This window comes from Amphibalanus amphitrite, unplaced genomic scaffold (assembly GCF_019059575.1).
Source record: "Amphibalanus amphitrite isolate SeventyFive unplaced genomic scaffold, NRLGWU_Aamphi_draft 000310F_arrow, whole genome shotgun sequence".
NCBI lineage: Eukaryota > Metazoa > Arthropoda > Thecostraca > Balanomorpha > Balanidae > Amphibalanus > Amphibalanus amphitrite.
Window position 1 is genome coordinate 270,784 of NW_024881805.1, and position 16,619 is coordinate 287,402.

Consider the following 16,619-nt stretch of genomic DNA (forward strand, 5'->3'; position numbering starts at 1 on the left):
ACTTATTAGGGGAAATAAGCCAATATTAGATGCTTGTGTTACACACTTTAGCAGACTGTATAAATCAAAACTTCGCAAAGACCGTGTCTTGCATGACTTTATAGATGAGGAAAACGTTCCCCGGTTGTCTGAAGATGAAATGACGGCATGCGAGGGGCCGATAACCTTGGAGGAATGCAAAGACGCGTTAGATAAAATGGCAAGGAATAAAGCGGCAGGGATATCGGGATTTACGGCAGAGTTCTTTGCATTCTTTTGGCAGGACATGGGTAAAATGATGGTAGAGTACTTTAATCTCGCAAAAGAGGAGGGAGAATTATTTATCTCTCATAGGAGAGGAATTCTAACCTTGATCCCGAAAAAGGGCAATCAGATGCAGCTTAAAAATAAAAGACCGATCTGTTTATTAGACGTAGTATATAAAATAATAGCTAAAGTGATTGCCAGTAGGCTAAGCAATGTGATCGATAAATTAGTGCATCACAGTCAAACAGGATTTATTAAAGGAAGATTTATAGGTGAAAACATTAGACTGATTTCAGATGTAATAGAATACTGTCAAATGGACAACACGGAAGGTATTCTTTTGGCAATAGATTATCGAAACGCGTTTGACTCCGTTGAACATGACTTTATTGTATATGTCCTCAAAATGTTTAACTTCGGGCCAGACTTTATAGCGTGGGTCCGATTACTATACAGTAATGCATTGCTTACGGTAAAGAATAATGGATTAACGTCCGATTGGTTTTCATGTTCGCGCGGAACGTTCCAGGGTTCGCCATTAAGTGGTCTGCTATTTAATCTGGTAGTTGAAACTCTCGCAATTAAAATCAGGGACTCAGAACACATTGTGGGCGTCAAGATAAACGGAAACGAAATAAAAATATCTCAATACGCCGATGACACCACGCTGTTCCTCAGAGACCCAGCTTCGGTTAACAGAGTGATGAAAGTACTGTCTGACTTTAAGAACGTTTCTGGTCTGGAGATAAACGTACAGAAGTGCAATATTATGTGGTTGGGCCCGACGCGTATTAGGAGAGACTCCATTTGTGGAATCGAGGCGCAGACAAAAGTAAAAATTTTAGGCGTCTGGTTTAGCGCAACAGAGCCATGCAACGAGGATAATGTCGCCCCGGTAGTAAAAAGGATAAGAAATACAGTCAATTCATGGTCGCAGCGTAACCTGACGATAAAAGGCAGAATAGTTGTCACCAAAGCATTATTAGCGTCGCAAATGGTGTATGTGGCAACATGCAGTTCAATTGCACAAGTAGACTTAAGAGAAATTCAAAGTTTAATTATGAAGTTCGTTTGGCGCGGTAGACCTCCGAAAGTATCACAAAGCGTCTTGTGTCAGGATATTAAAGACGGCGGACTGGGTGCAATAAATGTTGCTCGGTTTTATACGGCCTTAAGGCTAACGTGGATTACTCGAATAGTGAAATGTAGGGAATCGGCATGGCGTGTTCTTTTGCAATCCAGAGTAGGTCAGTTCGATATCCAAGATGTGCTCAGAATCAGAAAATGTAATGTGTTTTTGCAACGGTTGAAAATTCCGGACTTTTACAAGGATATTTTATCAGACTTTCAAAACATTCACCAGCAAAACCCAATCATATATGCGACAGAAGTTCGTTCCCAGTGTTTATGGCACAATGACGAGATAACGGTAGATAGGAGGCCGGTGTTTGTTAAAGACATGTATGATGCAGGAATCAAACTAGTAGACGATATAGTTGATTCTAGCGGAAATATATTGTCATTTGATGAAATCAAAAGAGTACATCCTAATGTTAAGTCAAACTTATTTACAATTCAGAGTGTAACATGTGCTATACCTGGATCATGGAAGAGGATTCTACGTCAAAGAGATGAAGGAAGGAATAAGACAGATCCAAAAAAGTTGTCTGTAATGGTAAAAGAACAGTACTGCGAACTCGAAACATGCAAATGCAATCATTTCTATAAAAGCATAGAATATAGAATATCTAAGCCAGCCGCCGTAAGCAGATGGGAGCACTATGGAGTGTGTCCGGAGTCCTGGCGAAAAGTCTTCGAAATACCGTATAAATGCACAAAATCTACGCGGCTTCAATCTCTACATTTTCGGATAATTAACAGGTACATTCCAACGAGAAAGTATCTATGTGCAAGAGGAGTGGTCGGTAGTCCACGGTGCCTAAAATGCTTTGAAGTTGATGATGTTGAGCACTTCTTTTATGGATGTACCGACGTAAAAATAATATGGGAAAAAGTAATTTCTCAACTGAGAAGTAAATGTCGCTTACCTAGAAATTTTAACACCTATCAGTCAGTTATTCTTGGGAATCCCGCGGCACCACCACTTGTGAACCTGATTCTACTATTAACAAAACAGTACATAGTCAATTGTAAACTGGGCAATGGTGATAGATTGCGAACGCCGAAAATCGCGTGCGTCACGGAAATTATAAATAGGGAAGCAAAAGTGGAAAAAAATTGTAGCAAAAAAGAAAAACAAAATTGCCGAATATTGTGAAAAGTGGGGTTTAATATTAGATGAAAGAGGAAACGTGGCTATTGCGGATAACTCGGCACTCTATCGCGCTGCTGTCACTGGCTGGTGAGGCGGGGGCGGTGCGGGATGGGGGCGACGGCCCGCTCGAGGCACCGGGGAGGCATCACGCAGCCCTCCCCGGCCGGGGAGAAAACCCTCAGCTCTCCCCGGGGTCGGCGCGGTAGTGGCGGGTGCACCGCCCGACCTGCCCGGGCGGGCCGGACGGCGAATAGGAAATATGTTGTTTTTTTTTCTTTTATTTGTATGTTTGTCATAACTTTAAATCATTTAGAGTGCCTGTGTGTTCGTGTGATCATTGGTGTGTATAATAAACGTTATAAATGCAAAAAAAAAAATAGTTAAAAAAAAAAAGAACCGGTTACTGACTAGTCTATGAATTACCCAGCCGGGATGAGGCCGTCGGCAGGAGATGACAGAATTTGTACTGTATATAGTGTCTAATGAGGAGCTCGAGATCTGTAAATACCTTGTTGACGGTCAAACTCATCACGCCCAGAGGGGTACAGCGCGGGACAGCACCGGGAATCGTCCGATTCCATGAAGGTGACATAGTCAAAGTGCTGCTAAAACGGTCATCTCATGGCAACCGTTATGCTGTATCTCCCGGTGGAAGGGCTGATGAGACAGCCCGCACCGGACAACAGCAGCAGGTGACGGTCCACTCTGTCACGGCGCTGTTTTTGTTGATATCATCACAACGCCTCGGTCCTGTTAGCCCGCCGACATGTGGAAACTACCACGAAACGAAATTTTCCAAACCGGTTGGACAGAAAGAACCGCTAAAGATAGCCGCAGCGTCGGACCGGAGCACCGATGTCGGCGGGCGCCGGGGGTCGTGGTCGCCGTCGGATCACCCACTAAGTCCGCCGGCGGGCGTCGTTTTGTGTCTCCGACGGCGCTCCCAGCTGGCAGCGCCTCCCACCGTCCCACCAGACGTGACGTCAGCGCGCCGGTTCGGTGACGTCAGCGGCGCTGACGCAGCCGGCCGCTCGTTATTGACGTGGCCGGCCCGCGGCGCCCCGGGGCATCGCCGGGTCACGGGCCGACCTCCTCAGGCCGGGGATCATCCGCCGCCCGCCGCGCTGGAGTGGCTGCCATCAGAGGTCGCTGACCGACACCCTCGGGGCTTCTTGTGACCGCTCCTCAGGGATCAGGGTGTGATAAAAATAGGACACAAGTCGATGTAAATAATGTGGACATGCAGCAGATCAACCATTACTGGAACGGGTGTTAACATCACAATTCACATTATAATGTTTCGTATAAATGTGCTAAATTTCTATGGGCTATAGGGTTCAAGATTTATGACGGTCGCGGTCTGTAGCAAAATCGTCAACCTGCGTCACGTAAACAAGCAACCTAGCTCGCACAGCACAGGTGCGCTGTCTATAAGAGGGGCTGCTGAGCATACCTCAGTGAAACCCGTTGGCGTTACAGACAGTCCATGCTGAGTGCTCTCCTGAATCCATGCATTGTCACCACTACTCGCAGGAGCAGACAACTGTATTTTCGGTGCTGTCTAAATTAGCCAGTTTAGCCGGTTTTCACTTTATCTTGGCAGTAGCCACTTCCTTTGGTTCACATACATGCGGGATATGGGGGAAAAATGTAGACGAAACGTCTCCCGGGTATTGTTCTGGAAGTACTTGAGAGACCTTAACTATATGTTTCTCATTTATCATGAACGACTTTGTTGATCAGATAATTTAGATATTTCAAATCCTTTTGAGTCCAATGTGCAAATTACGTGCAAATAAAGAGCATCAAAATATTTTTAACGCTGCGCTACGCCATTCGATTTAATCCGCAACGGAGAAATAAATACAGCCCAGCCATCTCCTGTTATGTAATTAATTCTTCTGTCCCACGGCGACTGGTGTCCTGTTTCGCTGTGTCTCTCACGCGCGACTCATCTCGCCATTATAACCCTCACGTTCTTCACGTGAAAGAACAAACGAGCTCGGCCGACCTTCAATTGGCTTCCGTTAGTGCGTCATTGGTCTGATAGCCGAACGGTCTGAGTCGTCACACATTAGATGCTGTGTCGCCACACCTGCCTCTGATTGAGACCAAAGGCAGCGTTTTAATGGAGCAAGACGAGCAGACTGTAAAAAGTTGGGTGTGGTCACGCCTTCCAGCATGTGATTGCTGCAGCTAGGTGGCAGTATCTTAACCCTTACGCTGTGACATCAAGCTCTTCTTACATGCAGTGCGACTGAGTGTCATTACAGAATAGTGCGATGTTTCGTGTTGGGATGTGGCCATACTCGTACGTTGCGGAGATGTGCATATCAATCTCTCATTTGGAAGCTTAGCTTCTTGCCCTCCGCAATGAGCGTCTGCTCTCTGCTCTCTCCGAATTACAGCTACTGCTCTCCCTGGGCAATCACACCATGCTGCCAACTGCTGTCCCCGTTCTCTCCGAACAGCTGCCTTGCCCAGAACAGCTGTTTGCCCTGAGCAGCTAGGCGCGCCCTGAGCAGCTTGCCCTACTCTCCCTAAGCTGTTTGCCTCTGAAGCAGCTGGGCGCGGACCGCCGCGCCGCCGGCCGCCGCCCCGAACTCGGCGATGACGCACGCTACTGACTCTGCTGACGTCATCTTGCCGTCAATATTGGTGGCGACGAGCGCGCCGCGAATGTCTGCCAGCGGAGCCAGCGCCGATAGCGGCTGTTGCCGAGCGCCGGAGGACAGTGCGGCCTGGTGGGAGTCGCCTCCCGGACGGTCCAGCCCTCCCGGGGAGTGCTCCTCCGCTGAGAGCACCGCGCGTCCCCCGAGCGGCAGCCTGGAGGGGAAGGGCTGAGGGAGCAAACGTTTCTGATAGCAAACGTTTCTGCCTGCAAAAGTTTGAGCTAGCAAATGTCTGAGGTGGAAAAAGTATCAGCAAACAAAGCTCTGAGCAAACGAAAATCTGAGCTGGTAAAGATCTGAGCTGGTAAAGTTCTGAGCTGGTAAAGGCCCGGGAAGGTCAGCGCCCAGCGGTCCAATGTTCTGGTGAGCTGTTAAACTGCACACCGACTGCAGGCTTCGGCTGCTGAGCTGTGGGGCTCTCCCCTGCCGAGAACTCCCCGCGGCCTGCTCGATAAGACGAGAGAACGGCCGAGGATGGATGATCCGGGTTCAGAGAACGTCGACACACCCCGTGATCGGATATGTGTCCTGTGTCGATATTGTCGACCAGATTGAGTTAGCGGCGGCATTTCAGGCGTGCCGCTCCTACTTCTTTTCCCAGAACGCCAACTCGGGCATGACTTTCGACAAATTGTCTCAGAGATTTTCCGTTCAGACGTAGTACTGTGACGGGGTCGGAAAGTTAGTGGCTGGAAATGGAAGACGAGGCGGGTTCGGAGGGCTGCTGGGATTTGCCGTGAGTCCTTTAGAGACATATACCTGGCGGCGCTTAGAATAAGCCGTTGAGCACTTACGGACGACGGATGATGGCCACGGTTGAAAGGTTTATGAGCACTTATCCGGCAGTCGAGTGGCTCAAAACTTGAGAGGAGATTAATACCGTTATTTTACGTCACGACCTGCCTCAAACAGGCACCGTTCGCCTCCACAGAACTCCTCCCTTGTCACCGCTCAGCACGACGTCAGAAAGCTAACGGGGCTGGTTGCCAACCGATCCTAGCCATAATCATGATGATGGCATTTTGGTCATGAGCGCTCGCACACGATCAATGAATGGCGTTAGTGGTGTAACAAGTACAGCTGAGTTTATCGAGCGAGCTCTTGGTACCGTTATCACGATTCAATTGATGTTTATCTCGAGAATGAATGACAGATTGCAATAAGCTTGAATGTAAACAAATAGACTTGGTGCAACACCAACTGTTCAAGACATCTGATAAGATTAGTTTCAATAGTCGACAAGTTTATCGATAATCAATAAGCGTGCAATATTGTTGAGAAGCTGCTCTGGCATTCACACCTGGATCGTGGACAATGGACCAGGCCCATTTCCAAATCCATGATCGGTCCCATGACCGGACCTACGGCAGCTGACCGTTGGTCACCGGCAGCCCGCTCGGACCGGTCCGTCGGCTGCCGTTACCGTGCCGTGTCCGTGCAGTCCGGCCCGCCGTATACCGCCCTGCAGAGGGGAGCGGTAACCAGTCTGGCCCGTCCTGCAGAGCCGTCGGCCGGCACCGGTACCACTTCTTCCTGGTGCGATCAGAGACTCAGCTGACTCGGGCCACCAGCTGAGGACTGACAACACCGGTTTGACCGCCGTGCTCATGGCACCGGCAAATTCGGAGCGGGCCACGCGCCGACCGCGGTGGGTTGGCTGCCGCTAGGGGCTTCTGGCGTTCTTATGAGCACGAACACTGTGTAAGGATTTACGTGAATAAGGATGATGTGATATAACCGATTTTGGCATAGTTTATTCTGTTGTAATGGGTACAGCACAAGTTGCATATTTACATATTGATTTGTTGACTTTAACTTAACATATGCATTAGCTAAACACTATGTGCATTAGCTTCTAGTTCATTCCCTTCCGCATGGTTTCTGTAATCTGCATAATGCCCATATCAGTCCACCGGGGACATTGAGCAACTGGCTTACGAATCGCGCCCTGACCTTACGTCAAAACTTGGTCTGAGCATCGGACAGGAATTTAGTGACGTCTTCTCAGACTCGGCGCTTTGAAGCCCGCTCTTTTATCAGAAGGTCACCAGGGTGGAGCACGGCAACATTGATTTCTGCCGTCTGAAGTGACGCTCACAGCCAGCCCATGTGAAGGATGGCCCGACTGCCCGCGAGCGAAGACGCTCGGACAATGCGGAGAGGCGATTGTGACGCGCTGACATCCTGTCGGTGAAGATAGTGAGGCGTGACTCGAACTCTGTCCTCAGTGGTGAATTCCGTGACTCTGTCCTTCATGGTAAACTCCCCCGTTTTTCAGCGACTCTATGATAACTCAGGGTCTCTTGCCGATTGTCGGAGTTCTCTGCCACTTTCTTAGGCTTACCACAACAGTGGCGATAGTTCTGGCCACCAATATCTCACGATCCCTTTGCACATGCATCAGCCAAGCTCTCGATGCCACCGTCTAGCCAGACACTCTGACGTCAAAGAAGTCTCAGGAAGGTTTCTCACTTCCTGGTCTGCGGCTTCTGCTCGTCAGTCACCGTCCGTCTATCAGCGAGACTGCACGACTGTTTAGACTTCCCGTGCCGGTGACAGTGGTCTGGACTGGAGGGACTGTGATGACCCGCATTCGCTGTTGGTATGGTTGCAGTATGCCTCTGCTGCATCACATGTTTGGGGTTGCAGGGTGCACGCTAAATTTAGCCCCTGTTACCACCGCGGGGAGGGATGGACGCCATGAATTACCCTGCCCTCGGGGGCCGCCTGTTACCGTCAGCTGCTGTGCCCATCTGTTTGAGGTGTCGGTTGCAGGTCCGCCGAACATCGGGGAAAGATCAAGGCCGTGACACGGGTTAGAGGGGTATAGGTGAAGGCTGTTACCTGAGTCAGATGGGTCAGCGCCCGCCGAGAATGCTTTGAGGCTACCGTAATGAACTCTCCTTTCTGGCACACCAGGCCGCGTCATGCCGTCCCGCTCACGCCGTAACGGGTCGGGGCCTGACCACCAGAGCGGACAATGACAATAGAATTTAACTTCACGCGCGTTTTGACGATGTGACGGCTCTCAGAAGCCAGCGTGAAGGGTAGAGAGGAGTGACGCAAAACGGGTGTGACGCCAGTCAAAATGGATCCGTGAACACCCGTCCGCGACTGATGGAGAGAATCACCTCGAACGCTGCTTCGAAAGGCTTCCTGGCCCCGCAAGAGAGGAGCTGTCACAGTTTGGGGGTCAAGCGGGGGGGGGGAGCAGGTGGTGAGGTGAGGGATTGGCGTCAGCGTGTGACGACAGCACCAAACGTGACGGAGGGGAGAGCGATAAGGCATGTGTGGCGCGAGTACACTGGAGCTTTCCCGATGGGCCAGATGGAGACCGGGATATAAGCTGTGCTTACCGCTGCGGCGGAGAGAGAGAGAGAGAGAGAGAGAGAGAGAGAGAGAGAGAGAGAGAGAGAGAGAGAGAGAGAGAGAGAGAGAGAGAGAGAGAGAGGGAGAGAGAGAGAGAGAGAGGAGATAGATATGGCGGCACTGGTTTGTTCTTCCCGACCTTTGCTCGGTTGGCCATTCATTGTTTTCGTTTAATATCAAAGGCCAGATCCACATGCAGGCTGAGCGACAAATTCATAGAAATTAGAATAAAGGCTAATTTCGAAGTAAAATAAGACACATTCCTTTGTTGTTAACACTAATACCAGCTTTCGCTTTCAATGATGTCGACAGCCTGTTGTCGTAACAACGTACATACTTACGTTTGATATTGCAAAGCTTGCAATTATGAACGAATAAATATGTCATTCGTAATTATGCCACATTCCTTAAACTTCTCCTATGAACTGCATTGTAGGCATAAGTCTAGAAGACTGTTGGTGAAGGCGGGATACAAATCCCAAAATCTGGATAAAGTGTTCATACAATGAAGTTGCGAAGTAGCTACCTACGAAAAACTAATGCAGCCGTTTTTCAGCTGCTGGAAGGATTTGCATAATGTGCAGTGTGCACCCTATGAACCGCAACAACAGATTAGGAAAGTAACGAGCTCTGGCAGATCTCATAATCCCATCAAAGAACCGCCTGATGATTCAACTCCACTGAGAAAGTCTGTGGTATACGTGTTTGTGGTAACTTTTAAATGGCGACAGAGCGGGGCTATCAGTCACGTTTGGCAGTATCTGTGTCTGCCGTGTTTGACTTTTTCTCCCAGATAGTGCCTCGCTGACATCTCAAGTGGCTACTACGGTTCTACTCGGTACAAATCTATCGACAGCTGAGCATGTCCGGAACTGGGTCGGGCGACAATAGACCTTGATGGTCAGCTGAATACTGACCGCTAAGTAAGAAGTTTATCAGCTCAGAACTTTGTTTTTCGCGGTAAAGAACTCAAGAACTGATAGTCCGTGAACGTGTGTCCTTGCACATCACTGAATCCTCACTTAACCCGCGCCCCGTTGGGCTCTGCCGAGCAACGCGCCCGGTTGGGGGGGGGGGCCATTTTGGCCCCCCCCCCTAAGATCTCGAGAACCACGCAACATAGCGACAAGCGGTAAACGGCGTTGGATAGCCCCAACGGGGAACTACCTTGTGACCCAATTTTATTGACCTAGGTCAAACCGATGACGTCACAGGTCAGGTCAAAGGTCCAATTTTCACCGTTTACAGGCACTTCAAGAAATGCGTTGTAAAATCGAGTAAAATGCATTTCATTGAAAATCATCGATGGGGAAATGCTCTTCAAACACATATTTTGCTATTTGAGGTCACTGATACCAGGTCAGGTCACAGAGGTCAGGTCACGGGGGGTCACAATATGAAAGTGTCGTGTGATACATGTTTTATGGTCCATTTTACATGACAAATGCGATTATATGGGTCAGGCAGGCTTTGGGGCCAGCTTAGATCACGTTTTGGTCAAGGTCAGGTCATGGTCAGGTCAAGGTCAGGTCAAATTAGGTCAAATTTCAAAGTTAATATTTTTGCATAAAATGGGTATCGAATCGATGCAGCTCGTCACGGGAAGTTCAATGGTGGTCTTTGTTTTGCCGTACGTGGTCTAAAATTGCTAAAAATTGAGTTCAAAAATTTGACGTCATCATTTTTGAACAGTTTTTTCGCTATAACTTGGCCAAAAAACGAGATATCGATCTGAAATTTGGTATGTATATAGAAGAGCGCTGGAACTATCACATATATTCCGGTTTTTTTCGAAATTCGGAAAAGTTTTGGATTTTTTCAAAGTTTTTCTAAAAAAATCAATGTTTTGAATTTTTTTTGGTCAAAAACCAAAAATTTTGAAAATCCGAGATAGCAGTTTTGTAGCGCCGCTTTTTGTCTACTAGACCATATAAAGAACTTTGAAATTGCTTGATAACTGTAGATTTGGTGAGCGTTTCAAGATTGCATGTTTTTTGTTCATTTTTGCTCGAACATGACCTCAGTTTGACCTCAATAACTCCTGACCTAAGGTGACCTAAGACTTGAAATTTGGTGTGAAGGTGTCAAATTGATGCCCGGGAAGGTACTGAAAATTTGGCGGCGCTGCGCGCCGCCGTTTTCTTGCTATTCAGGAAAAACCACAGGGGGGGCCAAAATGGCCCCCCCCCAACGGGGCGAGGGTTAAAACTTCGAACAATCTCTCGTCTGTGGCTTGTCCTCCGTTACACCTAAAAGCGTGATCACACCGCGTTGTGGACTGGGTGACGCAATACAGTGTGAACGGTGGCGTCTGCTCTACGCAGCTACGAGTACATTTACGTTTTCGCCGCATCATTCGGCGTAATTTCTCTGCCGGCCGGCTGACTCAGATGTGTGAGGTAGCGCCAGTAGGCCACCCAAGTCTCCGGATGTCGGGTCACCACGGCACACCCGTCACTGTCCGACCGTCAGTGGTAAATGTCAGCAGGGGGACTGACGGCTGGCCTGCTCCGTACGGTCAGCCAGCCGCAGGGGAATGTAGTGTCGAGTGGGCTTAGGTTCCCGGTGGAACATTTACTTTGCCAAGCAGCTTCGATGAGGTGATGGGCTTCTAGTTGACAGACAGGTCTCTCTAAATCCCTTTCCGTCGTCTCGGACTGCTGCACTGACGACGTTAGGAATCGCCGATGACCGGCCACCTCTGACGCCATACGCAGATAATCTGTATGTTGGGAGCGCTTCCGATTGGAAATTCTACGCTGACTGGTCAAGCTTGTCCAGTCTAAACGCGTTGGAGAGATGCGTGGTCACGCCGATTGTGAAGGGATCGTCTCTAGTGAAGGGCAGTGTGCGCACATTTTTGCGTGGAGGAATATGCGAGGTCACGTCGCTAAAGGGAAGATTATGCAGTGCAGTGAAGGGGAGATTGGAATGGTAATGGAGTGCTCCGCGGGGAGCGTGCACGCACACTACCTGGTGGGGTGGCGAGCATGACAAAGAGTTTGCTACAGCGTGCACCTGCGAGCGAACTCATTCATCACAGGTGTCGTAGCATTCGGCTGAGAATGTATTAATGTATATGGTGTGTGGGGCTAAAAACAAGTCCTATGTCCCACCCTGCAGCTGTGTTTGTAATTATGCACACATGCGTAAAGTGAGGGAGAGAGACGACAGGCACGTTTCCTCGCGTGCCACCGCACTGGCAGTGGACACTGACAGCCTGTGCGGTGCACAATGTTCCTTTGTGCCGAGTGCTCGCTGACCAGATTTTACCGGCTGAGCTGTATCCTATCGGTAGATGGGCGATCAGCGAGATCATGATATTTTTGTTACGATGATTGGTATTTCTACTAGCGATTGAGATGCCGAATGTATCATATTCTGTCGTGCTTGCATTACTGGAACATTACTTTCTTGTCATGAGGACAAGAAATATAGCAATTCGTTGTGATTATTGTGGGCCATGTTTGCAGAAATAGCTGCATCACTATTAGAAGACGCAATTACCAGAAGCCACGTTGACGACCACACAAGTGTCATAAATGCAATCATCTATTATCCATTATCCATTATACAATATGCGCGCGTTCATTATTTGTGTGAATAAATGTCATGTGCATTGTGCAGTGTCCATTTTGTGCATTTTCATTCATGGCTGGATGTTATCACGCAAAAATTGCATTCATTCTTAATTGACGTGTGTAATTTAAAGCCGTTACCATCAACCTAAAATATAGCAAAGGTCAAATCGTTAGTCACAAGGAAACACTGCTCGATTGTGCACCGAACAAAATTAAAAGCTGAGTGTTGAACAGCAATTCTCATTGGCGTTGCTATGTGCATTGTGCATGCCCCAAATGATTTGTAGGCGACATTGCATTAGCTTGAAAACATGCAAACATGAAACACACCAAGACAACGACCTATGGTACCAATTAATATATAACACTTGATATGCAAAACATGACAAATTCGATTAGCCTTGCTATATTATTATCAACCTATGTTTAATTAGTCGGAATTCATTAAGCGGCTCTTGCCTCGACCAAAAAAGCAAATGCGCGACGTACCATGCAAGGTTGAAACCTTAAAGTCCATGCACTAACATATTGTCTGTTTTCCAGGTGGCGATAAAGATCATTGACAAGATGAGCTTAACTCCCGATAATCTCAAGAAAGTGTACCGTGAAGTGGAAATCATGAAGCGCCTCAGTCACCCCAACATCATTCGGTTGTACCAGGTGAGCTCCTCACACCGTCACGCGCACAGTGACGCAGCTTCATCCCCGTGACGGAAATAGCTCACCTCGAGAGATCAATCACTGGATCAGATCACAGCGCTCATGCCTGACCGATCGCCGCCGCGCCTGAGTGCGGCCGATCGTCACCCAGGCGCTGAGAGAATATTGTCGTCTATTTCAGGTTATGGAGACGCAGAGCATGCTCTATATCGTCTCCGAATACGCCAGCCAAGGCGACATCTTCGGTGAGTGGACCGGATCCCCGCCCCCCCTCTCTCTCTCTCTCTCCCTCCCCTCTCTCTCCCTCTGTATGTCTGTCTGTCTGCCTGTCTGTCTGTCTGTCTGTCTGTCTGTCTGTCTGTCTGTCTGTCTGTCTGTCTGTCTGTCTGTCTGTCTGTCTGTCTGTCTGTCTGTCTGTCTGTCTGTCTGTCTGTCTGTCTGTCTGTTTCTCTCTCTCTCTCTCTCTCTCTCTCTCTCTCTCTCTCTCTCTCTCTCTCTCTCTCTCTCTCTCTCTCTCTCTCTCTCTCTCTCTCTCCTCTGCCTCTATATCTGTCTCTGTCTCTGTCTCTCTCTCTGTCTCTGTCTCTGTCTCTCTCTGTCTCTCTCTGTCTCTCTGTCTCTGTCTCTGTCTCTGTCTCTGTCTCTGTCTCTGTCTCTGTCTCTGTCTCTGTCTCTCTCTCTGTCTCTCTCTCTCTCTCTCTCTCTCTCTCTCTCTCTCTCTCTCTCTCTCTCTCTCTCTCTCTCTCTCTCTCTCTCTCTCTCTCTCTCTCTCTTTATCTATCTATCTATCTTTTCTATCCTTTTCTCTCTTTCCTGTTCCATCGCAACTTGGTTTATTTGTTAACAACTTAAAGTTTATTTGTGTATTTGTTTTATTTTTGTACCTACTCGTTTCGTGAACAACTCATTTCGTGAGTTAAAATGACTGCCGTCACTACCCTGTTCTAACCATGTCGTTTGTAATCATCCGAGTAACAGCGAATCACACCCGAGCCCTTGATGTTTGGCTGACACATGGGTATTACGATGTAATCCGATTGTGTTTTGTCTGTTGGCTGACTCAACCCATTAGTAGCGACCTTCTGTTAGGCTTGTTATTAGTTGACGGCAACCAGCTTTGAAATAGGAAACTCCGCATTCAAAAACATGATGAATGTCCCATCTACTGGAACGAATTTATTTGTGATTTCAAAAACAAAAACGTATGTGTGATTGCCACAGATCGGGACGCTTATTGTCTGGATTCATAGCTCCTGTTATTTTCCCGCGATCGCCCGCGCTGCATTCTATCGTTTAGCAGCTTCCTGGTCAGGGCGGACCGCGCCGAGCCGGTCATCGCCCCCTCCTCCCTCTCCCCTCCCTGTCAGCCGTCTCTATTCAGGGTCACGAGTCAGCACATATATCACGTGACTTGACGCTGCGCTATGCACGGTGCTCCAAGCGTGCATGCCTCTGCCGCCGCCACCGCCAGCCGCTCGGGCGGGCGGACCGCGACACAGCCGCCTGTGACGTCATAAATGGTCTATTGTGACGTCATCAGTAGATGACGTCACTGGCTCGACCTGCTGCCAATGTTAGATCGCCCGCGCTTGGAGATGGTGCGGGGTTGACTGTCAACGGCCGTATGACGTCACTAGAAAGATGTGACGTCACGCACGATCGGTATGACGTCACGCAAACGGAGATTGTGTGCGCGGCGGCCATAAAATATTCCGCTATCGGAGGCGTCGATCGCAGTAGGCAAGGTCGGACCGTTTCCAGCGGTCCGTCGGGCCCATACAGGGCACGGCCTGTCGGGTCAGGGGTCACATCTGCCCAGCTCGAACGTGCTGAAACCGCTTACGAACTGGTCTGCGAAGCCGGAGGGCGGCCAGAGATGAGTGGCACTGACCTCCGAGGCAGCTGTGAAGCTGTTACATTAGCTCGGGTGGAGAACGGGCATGGGAACAGAAAGGCTCGCGGCGCCACCCCGGCCGGCGGGCGGGGACCTCGTTTTAGATGGCGTCATCTCCATACGAATAGAGAGGCTATCAGCGGCCAGGGCAGGCTGCCAGGAACCTCCTGTCCCCTCGCAGGCAGAGACGTATGATGTAAGATGTTAATGACGGCTGGGTCCTACTGCGGTGCCGCATCAGACGGGAACATAACGGTCCCGAGAGGTTACCAAGCTCGTTCGAAGCAGAGAGTGGGGTCAGATGTATCAATTACCTAGCTGCTTGATGTATTTTCGTAATTGGCACGGCTTTCATATATGCTTTTCATGCTCGGACGATGCAATCACTACCTAATTAAACGCGGCAGTCAGCGCTCCCGCTTGCATGTGATTCTCGTTTTCGGTAAGACTCGCCAAATTCATTCATTAAGCCAAATGTCGTCATTCGGTGGGTATTTACCAAGGTATTTTTGGATATAATTCAATAGCAACTCCCCGCAAACTTCATCAAGCGAACGATCACAACGACCATAGCTTCAATTGCATTTGGCGATAAGCTGCGCCGGTCCCGGAACCCTAAATTTAGCATACCATTTGCTCGCTGATCTCCTTACATCTGTGTTACGTCTCTAGATCAATGATCATGCCCGGAATATGCTCATCGGCCCGGTTAGTAACCCCTCTTCGTGAGAAAACATCAATGCTTCGAATTAGCCTGCGACCGTGTCCACAATCGTCACTCAGCAACAGTGCAGGTGTGTCGTCACTGGCCGGTGGCAGCCGGGCGAAACAGCACACATATGTATGCACAATGTCCATGCGTCCATTAGTCGGTCGTGTTCCGTGACGGCGCGTGCAAAACTGTCGGAACTGCCATCGACCGGTGTGGGACCGACAGCGGTGACCCGTGCCGCCGACCGCATGCCGACCTTTCGATAGTCGGACCAGTCGCCAGGTGGACCCGCCTACCCCTTAGTTACGATCAACTGTAATAATCCACTCCTCGAAATTGTCAAATATGGAAAGCCGACAACTAAAATTCATCGAATATAGCAATCAATCTCTTACATAAGCCGCGAGTCTGACCAGCGTTTTCCATTGCAGAGTACATTTCTCACAACGGCCGATTGAGGGAGTCTGAGGCGCAGAGGAAGTTCTTTCAGATCGCTTCGGCTGTGGATTACTGCCACCGTCACGGCATCGTTCACCGAGACCTGAAGGTGAGTCACGTAATGTGACGGGATGCGACGGGATGTGACGTGAAACATTTGCACTGTCTCACCCTGAAGACACGGGGCATCATCGACCCATCAGCGACTGGTCGTGAACATGCGAGCTGTGACATTTAGACGCTCTCGCCAGTGAATTGTTGATGTGTGATACCATGGAATTTCAGCGAATACGTCGAGGCCGGTGGTCCGGTGGTCGTCGTCGGTCTGACCTTTAGATCCATGTGGCGACTATATGGCGGCCTCGAGACGCATGGGGATCGTATCATTGGAGGGATTTCACCTGCCCTGACCGACACGGGACTTTCTGCGTTGAGAATAGTTACCTCTCACTCCCACTCCCTTCACCCAACAGTTGGCATCGAACGGTCCGACAGTAGGTTTTCTGACGTGGCCTAACGCATAATGGGAGGACAAAATAGTTGCTGAGCCATGCTATGACATTCGCAGTTGAATTCAACTCCTAGCTCTCCAACACACCCGTGGCAGGAAGCGTCGAACCAGATTGCGCCCCCATACGGTCACTGGAGCTTTCATGGTCACCCTGCTAATTCACATTCGTGTTCCAGCCTGGCACACCAGAGATGACGTCAAACTTTGCGGGAGAGCGGAGCTATTTTAACTGCCACCGCCCCACTGCAACTGCCTGGTAAA

The 16,619-nt window shown here is 49.3% G+C and overlaps 1 protein-coding gene across 2 annotated transcripts in view; it reads left to right on the forward strand.

The window, feature by feature from the left end:
- LOC122388141 (serine/threonine-protein kinase SIK1-like) overlaps positions 1 to 16,619 on the forward strand; it is a 55,507-nt gene that overhangs the window by 8,252 nt on the left and 30,636 nt on the right. For both annotated transcript variants that reach the window (XM_043378960.1, XM_043378961.1), the window contains exons 2-4: positions 12,687 to 12,803; positions 12,985 to 13,048; positions 15,841 to 15,956. In XM_043378960.1, coding sequence (XP_043234895.1) covers positions 12,687 to 12,803; positions 12,985 to 13,048; positions 15,841 to 15,956 — 297 coding nt within the window. The remainder of the gene's footprint in view (positions 1 to 12,686; positions 12,804 to 12,984; positions 13,049 to 15,840; positions 15,957 to 16,619) is intronic.